Below are 10,692 nucleotides of genomic sequence, written 5' to 3' on the forward strand. Positions count from 1 at the left end.
TAGAACTGAAATGGAAAAATCGTAATAAAGCAAAATAGTAGAAATATATTAATGAGTATTTCGATTATAATAGTGTTTAAATTAATTTATATTTATATGAGTTTTAATAATTTAAATTATATAAAATTTTACATTCATTTAATTACTTTTTTAGTGTTATGTACTGTAGGATCTAAAATAAGATTAGTAGAAGTGAAGTAGAAGACAAGTAAGCACACTCGGTGGTGGTTTTGTTAGTTGTTTGCGGGATTCCGTTGAATACTGCGTGCGTTTCGGTTTTCGCGCTTTCTATTCTACTTTTCTCTTTATTTATTTATTTTTATAATGTACATATTTATATATTTTCTTTTTATATTACAGTTTCTAAATTAATTATTGGTTTTATTTTATTTTAGATTTATAGTAACAAATAAAACATATTTCAATTTGGAATTTAAGCTTTTGAATTAAAAATAAATAAAGAAAATATAATAAACAACAAGAAATTTAGTTCGAATGTAAAAAACAAGAATATTATTATTATTGTTTTTACTTTGAGATTTTAATAAAAGCAGGGAATACAAACTTTGCTTCCTGGAATTGGTTTTGGAGTTACAGTGAAATTGTACTGAGAATTAAGGTTCGCTTTTAGAGCAACGGTGAGTTTTTCAATTCCTTATTTCATAAGTAAATTTTAAAAAATATATTAATAACCCTTATATATTTAAAAAAAAAAAACTCATGCCAATTTCTAGGGTAGATCATGTATTTTTTGTTAGGCAATTTACCAGAAAGATTTTGTTAAAAATTTATTTATTTTTCATAATTCTTTCTTTCCCAACTGAATGTAACAGTTGAATAATAGCAACGGATTCTCATTCGAAAGAGGTTAGATTGTCTCTTTTCTTTGTTCATATAATTTTGATTCGCTTTTTCTGAGATGTGTTGATCTGTTTTTTTTTTTTTTTTGCGCTCACACGTCAATTACATATGATGTTTCTTTTTATTTTTGGAAGTAATTTTTGTTGATATTTTTTTCAATAAATAGGTAATGTTTCGAGTGAATATTTACAGGCATTATGGATTTCTTTGTTTAGAAAGTTTTGATGTTGTTCATCAGATCATTCAGTTATAATCAGTGTTGCTTAAAGTTTTCCCTTCTTTTAAAACAGATGGAACTGATATAAGAAAATTTTACATTCTCAATCATCTGTTCTACTGCATCAGTTTGGGCCTTCTTTGATTAATTTCATTTTAGATGGAATTATTTCACTTATTTTGCTTTTCGTGTATGTGTGAAGTATTGTATGGGAACTCGTAATCTATCACTCTATCGTGAGTACTATTGTTGCTGTTGATATAGAATGGATTCAGGTTGTATACGTTATTCAGAAAATGAAAATATTTCTTATTAATGAACACTGGAACCAATCAGAAGTTGCCAGAAACAAAAGCTACTCATTCTTATAGTAGAAGGTAAGACCGAAGATCAAATTGTTAGAACCGATCGTGGATAGTACATCCATCTCTGGAAAATTTCTTGTCAACTTTCATCAGTAGTCCTCCTTAACTTGATTTCTTGATATGCTTCATAACTTGGTTGAAATCAACTTTTAGTAACTGCCTTAAAGAGTGCTGAAACCAGGGCATACTTTTTGTTATCTTCTTTATATTGGTTGATGTCACACGATGTTTGTATTGAGGGAAGGAACCATATTGATTTGACACTGTTCTTGTTCTTGTAAATTTGCATCTCTCTTGTGTTCGTATAAATGCATGAATGAAAGTATATAAATTTGTATGGATTTAAATTTAAATTTTGATATGTGCGTGTCTGTTTACATTGTTAACATGGGTCATCTTATGTCATTTGCAATGCAATAATTAGTTCAGGCTAAGATTAAGAAACAGAAAAATACATGAATTCCTAACAAAAGATTATTTGCAGGACCATTCTTCACAACTTTCCATGAAAAGAGATAATAATATAGAGCCTTCAGGCAGTCCTCGAAGTCGGAAGGTAATTTAGTGCAGTTTTTAGTAGACTCAATGTAACTAATAGGGCAAAATGACCTCTTTGTGCTGACATATTTGTTCTACCACAATAGTCTGACCATAAATAATTTCTGTTTTTTTCTGGGTTACAAGGCAACATCTCAAAGTAGGCATTTTGAATCTAGGAAGAGTCTAGATTTTCTGCATGGATTTTGATGGCCATTTGAACTTTCAGGCCTCATTATGTGTAATTCAAAAGTTAGTGGAGGAAAATTTCTGCATCATACCTGAAAGACTGAAGTTATAAACGTCCTAGCAGAAGTGTTAAGACTCAAACTTTTGCAACAAGAAACAAAATTTATCTTCTTTAAAGTTCTCCACATTTGACTACATTGACTACATTGTTTAGTTGGAACCATCTGATAACCCTTTAGCTTTATCCTCCAAAACTCCTTTGCTTTAAGAAATTGTTGCTGGTATATTTTAGGTTTCAGCAAGATGGGACCCAGATGAAGCATGCAGGCCTACCATTGATGATGCTCCAGTCTTTTATCCAACTGTTGAGGTAATCTTCTCTTTTAAGAGTAAAGGTCTGGTGTCAGCTTTTTCTCTTTTTATGTTATTTTATTTTCCTGAAACTTAGAATTTATGATGTTCCATTTACTAGGAGTTTGAAGACACACTTGCCTATGTAGAAAAGATTCGTGAAGAAGCTGAATCATTTGGTATATGTCGGATTGTTCCGCCTCCTTCTTGGACTCCTCCTTGTCTTCTTAAAGAGAAAGATATATGGGAACATGCCAAATTTTCAACACGAATTCAGCAAGTTGACTTACTTCAAAATAGGGAGCCAATGAGAAAGAAAACTAGAAGCCGAAAACGTAAACGGAAGAGGCAATCAAAAAAGGGAGCCACTAGAAGACGTGCCAATTCTAGTGTAGAATCTACTTCTGCGAGCAGTGAGAAGTTTGGCTTCAGTTCTGGATCAGACTTCACACTCGAAGAATTTCAGAGATATGCAAATGAATTCAAGGAGGCATACTTTCAGAGGGACCGTGATGAGGATTTAAAGCCTGGTGTGGTTGAATACTCGAAATGGGAACCTTCTTGGGAGGATATTGAAGGTGAATACTGGAGGATAGTTGAGCAGCCAACTGATGAGATTGAGGTATGGTTAAATATTGTCTCCTCTTCCTTACAGATTTCATTCATGGAAATCTCTATTTACTTCTACTGGAGTTTGCTATCATATTGCAGGTATATTACGGAGCTGACCTGGAAACAGGAACATTTGGCAGTGGGTTTCCTAAGGCATCATCTATGTTAACTGGAAATGATGCAGATAAATATGCAATGTCAGGTTGGAACCTAAACAATTTCTCTCGCCTACAAGGTTCTGTGTTATCTTTTGAAGGATGTGATATATCTGGAGTTCTAGTGCCATGGCTCTATGTGGGGATGTGCTTCTCATCATTTTGTTGGGTAAGGACTAAAAACTGCTAGAAATAGAGTTCTAGTGCATGGATTAGGGATGGGAATAACTCTCTTTTTGAGGGCATCACCATCCCACCTTTATTCCCTGTGTTTTAGGTTTGAAATTTGGAACATCTTTTTGTTATTATACACATGCAAGTAATTGGTTGAATTTAGTATGTGTAGAGTAAAAAGTGGCTACTCATGTTTGACAATTTGAATGGTATCCAAGCCTTCTTTTTTCTTTTTATGTTCTCATTTGTACTGTATTATGGTTCAAGCAGCATGTTGAGGATCACCATCTTTATTCACTAAACTATATGCACTGGGGTGATCCAAAAGTATGGTATGGAGTGCCTCAAAACCATGCTTCCTCTTTGGAGGCTGCAATGAGAAAGCATCTGCCTGATTTATTTGAAGAACAACCAGGCTTACTCCATGACTTGGTGAGACATATTTGTTTTACTTTTTCCTTTATTTTATTTTGTTGGACTTTGCATATTTTCTACACTCTTTCATTGCTTCTTGGAGCCATGCTTGTTTTCTTAAATGTGGAACAATTATTCTCAAATTAAAATTCCAATTCCTCAAGCACCTTCATCCTGCTTAACTAGGCTTTTGTACATTTTAAAATATTAATAATGTTGAAATTGTACTGTTGAACACTAGAATATGCACTCTGGTGTCAATCTTAATAGGTCATAGATGTATAAGTGTTGGACCCTGGGTTCCAAGACATTGAGGGATCTCTAAGAGAATCAGGTATAAAAGAGAAACACATCTAGGTTGTTTTATCAGCTGGCAGTTTATTTTTTGTATAATTCTTGTTCATAGCCTAAACTGTTAGTTACCCTGATGTGATTGTAAAACTGTACCTTTTGATGTAATCCTAGAGGGTCAGGTCAGGTTGTGTTGGTGCCTGGTGATATTCATACATATTCACCACCAATGTGCTTAATCAAAGACTACACCGATTAGAACACCATTAACTCAGCTCTAACTGAAATTTTTAAACAAATGCCCATGAAATGATTTCTTAATATCTTAAAGTTAAAAATCTCATTATTTCTTTCATTTCATTCTTCTTCCTAGATGTTGAATCCGTTCCTTGTCTTTCCTCCAGTTGCATTTACCGTTTTATGTTTCATTAGCTTATTACATGCATGAACTTTATGATCCATCTTTGGGCAGGTTACTCAGCTATCTCCATCAATTCTGAAAGCTGAAGGTGTACCAATCTATCGAGCTGTACAATACTCTGGGGAGTTTGTTCTTACCTTTCCAAGGGCATACCACTCTGGGTTTAATTGTGGCTTCAACTGTGCAGAGGCAGTGAATGTTGCCCCTGTTGATTGGCTAGAACATGGTCAACATGCAGTGGAGCTCTATAGTGAGCAGCGTCGCAGGACATCACTGTCCCATGACAAGCTGCTCCTAGGATCAGCTCGGCAAGCCATCCAAGCTCTCTGGGAGATATTTTTTGCTGGCAGAGAAACTCCAGGAAATTTGAGGTGGAAACATGTCTGTGGAAAGGATGGAATGCTTACGAAGGCCGTTAGGGTAGATTCTTCTCTCTCTCTCTCTCTCTCTCTCTCTCTCTCCCCATTTGATAACAGAAAGACAAAGAGCTAAATTTTATTAACTTATTTAAATACATATGCACATTATAAATGAAAAACTTATTCATGCTAAGATTATCACTGTTAACAGATGAGAGTGCAGATGGAGGAGGAAAGAGTGAATTGCCTTCCACCTCACTTACCCTTACGAAAGATGGAAAAGGACTTTGATTTGGAAAGTGAGAGGGAATGCTTTTCTTGTTTCTATGATTTGCATCTGTCTGCCTGCAGCTGCAACTGCTCTCCTAAGCAATTTGCATGTCTAAAACATGTAAAGAATTTCTGCTCATGCCAAATGGAAGACAGATTTGTCCTCCTTCGCTACACCATTGATGAATTGCAAATGCTAGTAAAAGCCCTGGAGGGAGGAGTAGATGCTGTTAAAGTATGGGCATGCAAAGATATTGGGCTGCTTCCTGGTAAAGATTGTGATGCTTACATGCCTAATTTGGTTCAGGATAGTGAGGCAGTAAAATTAGAACCTTCTGAACCAAGCGGAAGTTGGTCTTGTTCCTGGCGAATGGAAGAAAAGGCGAATATTAGTTCTTCCTCATATGGTCATGTTTCAGAAGTATTGCACCAGCATGGGACTAAATTAAAAGCTTCTCCTTCCACCGTAGGTTGTGAAAACAATGCCTATAATATTGGAGTTCTGATTATGGAAAACAGAGTGAACTTGGAGCAGGATGCCTGCATGAAGTTGAATCTTGATATTTTAACTGATTATCCTGCAAGCAAGTCAGTAAATGCTTTGGATAGCCCTAATAACAAGAGTGATGTGGAGATATTTTTGCCCTCCTTTAATCAAGAGAAAATTTGTGGCTTTGATGAAGTAAGAAAACCTGTTCTAAAGAGACTCAAAAGTGATTGTGGTTCATCAGTTTCTCAAGAATCTCCCAACAAGTATCAGCATTCAACTTCATGTGTTCATCAGGATTCTGATGGCTTTGATGGCAAGAAATTGTTTGATGTTGAACTTCATCCAGGACAATCTAATACATTCTGGAAGACAGCAACTGTCAATAGCTCAGATTTAAATGCATCTATTGTTGCCCGAGGTGATCCATTGTTGATTTCTTCTGTAGAACCTTTAAGTTTTGGATCTGTCATGTTAGGAAAACTTTGGTGCAGCAAGAAAGCCATATTCCCAAAAGGTACATTACAATAGAATTTGATCCAATATTTTACTAATTAATCAGATCTTTCTTGCTGGTAGAAGGATTTTGTATCCACAATTGAGTTTTACAGGATTTAGAAGCCGTGTTAAGTTCTTTAGTGTGATCGACCCAACAGAGACTTCAACCTACATCTCAGAAGTCTTAGATGCTGGGCCCCTTGGCCCTCTATTTAAGGTGAGATTACTTCTTGCTCTTCTACTTTGGGCATAAAGGTTCACTTGTAAAACTCCAGTAATCAGTCAATGAATTTTTCGCTGAGTTGGCCTGCTAGTAGAACCTTACGTTCCTCACATCTGTTATTGTATATTTCAGGTCACTTTAGAAGGCTGCCCCACCGTAAGCTTCTCAAATGTGTCGGTGGAGAAATGCTGGGAATTGGTAGTGCAGCAACTAAAACAAGAAATTTTAAGGAGCAACCTTGGGGAAAGAGGCGTGCTTCCCTTACAATCACTGAAGAGAGTCAATGGACTCGAAATGTTTGGATTTCTCTCACCACCCATAATTCAGGTATAGTTGCCATTATAAAACTTAAATCTGATTCATTTGACTGCTAGCTTTTTAGATGCTTTCTCATAATTACATCTGAAATGGAATACAGTTGCTAATACATTGCTTACACTAGCTGGCTTACCAATAGAATCCTCATGATTCTTATCATGATACTGGAATATGGCTTACCAAATATAATGATGCGATAATATTATTTATTAATCCTTAGTTAGCATTAGCACCACTGCCACTGTGCCTTTTAACTAAAAAACAATTTTATCTTATCAAAGCCTTTTGATATCATTTAATTCTTATTACTCGAAGCGTACTTTTATCAGAATAACAAACAGACTGACTCATAAATTTTTGTCTCACAGTTTGTCTTGTCAATTTTAGTTGTGATATTTGAATTCAGTTATATGGTTCTTAACAAATTGCTGTCTTCCAGGCTGTTGAAGCTCTTGATCCAAATCATCAATGCTTGGAGTACTGGAATCACAAGACTAGTAGTGATAAGAATGAAGTTAATAAGGATTTAGACTGAGTTGACCGGCAGGATAGGGGAACCGAAAGCAAACATTTTTGGTGTCGTTTCGAGAAAATAGGAAGAGGTAGACAGGTAGTTGTAAGAAGAGTTGAACATAATGCGTAGTGAGGCAGAAAGTGGCATATAGATGAGATCCTCAAAAGATGTAGATTAGTCGAAGACGGTGGAGATTTAACAGTTTTTATCTTTCGTACAAAGAGGGCGTGGATGTAGGTTAAAAGGAAGGGTTTGGTTGCTGAGTTGATTCTTATTGGGACTAGTTGTTTTAATCTTCAACTTGAGTTTTGGATTATCAGCTTTCACCTGGTCCATATGCCTTAATCATGAGAAATTATTTTATGAATCCTTTCTACATCATCATTAATGGTCCCTTCAATTAAAAAAGAATACATTTATCTTTTTTTCTATATTATATGCACATTTAGACTAAACTTTCATATCAAAGATGATATGTCCTTTTTTAATTGGACGAGATCATAGATGATGTAGTAGAAAATACCTATAAAATAATTTCTCCTCAATCATAAGTCCCCACTGTCGATGCTACCAAATTATCATAGAATAGTAATTTATATAAAATACCTGACTTTATATTTTTAAATATGTTTAATTATTAAGCAAAATGTAGTAACACTTTGGAACAAATCAATCAACCAAGAGGTAAAAGAAACTATGAGTTGATAAATTATTTTGATTTCTCTCTCTAATTAATCTGGTTTTCAATTACTACATAATTATAAATTAATAAGAAATTGATTTTAGTATTACTCACCCAAAAAGGGAAAAAAAGCCCCATATTATTTCAATTCTCTCCATCTCCGTAAGTGTACCAAAAACTAAAATAGCTTACTTGGTCTCAAATTTATTTATACCGTACATGATCTCAATTTTCACTTCTTAGATTGAATTTTTTCATTTCTTGTACAATTTCAACAAAGACACCAACACTTTGAAGAAAACAGCTAAATTAAATTAGATAAGTATAGTTATTTATGTATATAACAAGATAAAATGATCTCATCTAAAAATGATGCAGTAATATATGAAAAAATTTAAATTTAAAATTTTATTTTAAATTTAAATTTTATGTATAATTATATTGAATAAAAATTATAATATCACATTATATAACAAATTTAATTAATGAAGCATCTAATTAAATTAATGTTAAATGCCTCTCAATTTTGCCCGTGACCCTTACTTTTAAAGAAAAATTAGCTCAAACTTAAATCCATAATTTAATAGAAAATTCAACTCCGACCAATTTAATTTAATTTAATTATTTTATTTTTAATTTTGAAGTAAAGAAGATTAAATTTTTTGAGTTTAAACTTAATATTTATTTATTGAAAGTAAAAACTTAATATCAGTAATATTTTTGTAAATATTTTGAGGCAAGTGTAATAGATTTACTTCAAATTTAACCCAATTCTAACTCAACTTGGACTATTTTTTTAAATTCACCTACCTCTCCTTAACTCAAACTCAATTTTTCAAAATAAAAAATTTGACCCTCACGAGTCGGATCAAACCCTTCGAATTTGATTTTTCCCATCCCTACACTCTCTAATGTTTATCAGTAACTGAATTGATTTCAAATATTGTAAAATATAATAACTGATAAAGTAGAGGATGAAATTTATATTAAATATTTTCTTTTTACCTATTCGGGTCGGGTAGTGTGGGTACTTTATATATATTTCTCTCCCTATAGGTCATTTACTCGGAATTTCTCTCTCATTTCTGGTCTCAAGAGCTTCGAAAAGAAGATGCAGGTAAAGTATCCCCTATCAAAACCCTAATTCCCTTTTTCTTGATTAATTTTAAAAATTCCACCGAAGTTCTAATTCCCCAACTCTAAACCCTAAATTTGGTTTATATGTTTGTCTCTTACTCTTTCATAAATGTTGTCAGGCAAGCGATAGGTTTAACATCAATTCCCAGCTCGAGCATCTCCAAGCCAAATACGTTGGAACTGGCCATGCTGATCTCAACCGATTGTCAGTTTCTAATCCTTATTTTTTTTGTCAACTAAAAAAAGATGTGTTGCTCTTAATATATATTTCCTTGGTTGAATTGATGGCAGTGAATGGGCGGTTAATATTCAACGCGATAGCTACGCATCATATATAGGGCATTACCCGATGTTGGCTTACTTCGCTGTGGCTGAAAATGAATCCATTGGAAGAGAGCGCTACAACTTCATGCAGGTAAACAATATTCTTTCCTTTTGTTTGGTGTTTTAGGATTTACGAGATTCATGTTTCAAATTCCTTTTGTTAGGTTCCAAAATAGTTAGCTTTGTGTGTTCCACAAGACCAATATAGCTTTTACTACTTGAAAGGGGTATCCGAAGGATATATGTCTTGAAAGCTTGCGTTACATGGAACAAAATATAGGACTTGATTAGTTTTGTTCATTGCCAGTACTTGGGATATGTTTTCTTTTGAGTTTTGTGGAGACGAGGGCTTTGGGGGGGGTCGTTCTGTTTCTACCATTGGGGGTATGCTTAGAGAAGATATCACATATTGCAAAGTGAGTGGGTGCCACGTTGCGCTTTGCTGGTTAGACTTATTAACAAATATTTGAGGTGTATCCTATGCCATAGATGAGACTCTTGGATACATTCTGTACCTACTAATGACTTTTCAGAATAATAATCAGTCTCTTTTAGGGTGTTGGTCCTCAGTTCCTGGTCAGTCTCTGTTAGTTGTAAGAATGAGTCTTGATTTATATTATCCTACTAAATGACAACATCTTGGGTGGCTAAACGAGGTTCAAGGTATAATTGTTTCTGATCTTAAATTGTGCAGAAAATGCTTCTGCCTTGTGGTCTGCCTCCAGAAAGAGAAGATGATTAAGAACTACTGGTTGGGCTGTGAAGTGAAATGTTAGGAATTCTAAGCTTTCCCATCAGGCTAGAGATTTTCTTAATTGAATATCCCTCGAATATTGTGTTTATCTTGAACTTGAAATATGGAGCTTATGTCATAGTGGTATCATTGTAACCTCAACTTTATCCCTAGCAAGATTTGTTCAATTGTAGTACGTATTTAGTTCTTAAAATGAGCCTACTCATCTTGCTGAATGTGTCTGCTACTACAGAATATCTTGAACAGTTCTTTTAAAATTTTTGATTGTGTAGTGTCAAGGTTTGTTTGTTTCCATGTTTGCATGGTTTCCATGGCCAACAAGCTAAATAATAGAATGAATGAAGACAGATGAACCAATATGGAAAGAGAAGTGGGAAATTAAGTCAAATATGCCAACAGACAGAATCACTTGCATATTTATTTGTTTCTTAATATTGGATTTGATGACAAAGCATGATGAATGTGTTGGTAAAGAAAATGCATATTATTTCGTGTTACTTTCAACCTACTCTACAACAATCACTCTTTATAAACATTTC

General features: G+C 34.1%; 2 protein-coding genes across 2 annotated transcripts; both read left to right on the top strand.

Annotated features, from left to right (window-relative positions):
- The first annotated feature begins 231 nt into the window (after window positions 1-231).
- LOC105770204 (lysine-specific demethylase JMJ18) lies at window positions 232-7,669 on the top strand. Its single transcript, XM_012591297.2, has 13 exons — window positions 232-265; window positions 555-638; window positions 834-867; window positions 1,928-1,999; window positions 2,462-2,539; window positions 2,642-3,142; window positions 3,232-3,456; window positions 3,732-3,893; window positions 4,639-5,007; window positions 5,158-6,220; window positions 6,315-6,418; window positions 6,557-6,751; window positions 7,182-7,669. Exons 4-13 carry the CDS (start codon window positions 1,949-1,951, stop codon window positions 7,275-7,277), a joined length of 2,844 nt encoding a protein of 947 aa, XP_012446751.1. The 5' UTR covers window positions 232-265; window positions 555-638; window positions 834-867; window positions 1,928-1,948; the 3' UTR covers window positions 7,278-7,669.
- Window positions 7,670-8,894: 1,225 nt separating this feature from the next.
- LOC105770744 (uncharacterized protein At4g14342) lies at window positions 8,895-10,445 on the top strand. The gene is made up of 4 exons (XM_012592074.2): window positions 8,895-9,055; window positions 9,195-9,280; window positions 9,367-9,490; window positions 10,094-10,445. The coding sequence occupies exons 1-4, from the start codon at window positions 9,050-9,052 to the stop codon at window positions 10,139-10,141; spliced, it is 264 nt and encodes an 87-aa protein (XP_012447528.1). The 5' UTR covers window positions 8,895-9,049; the 3' UTR covers window positions 10,142-10,445.
- The last annotated feature ends 247 nt before the right edge of the window (window positions 10,446-10,692 follow it).

This window comes from Gossypium raimondii, chromosome 5, assembly GCF_025698545.1.
Source record: "Gossypium raimondii isolate GPD5lz chromosome 5, ASM2569854v1, whole genome shotgun sequence".
Taxonomy (NCBI): Eukaryota; Viridiplantae; Streptophyta; class Magnoliopsida; order Malvales; family Malvaceae; genus Gossypium; species Gossypium raimondii.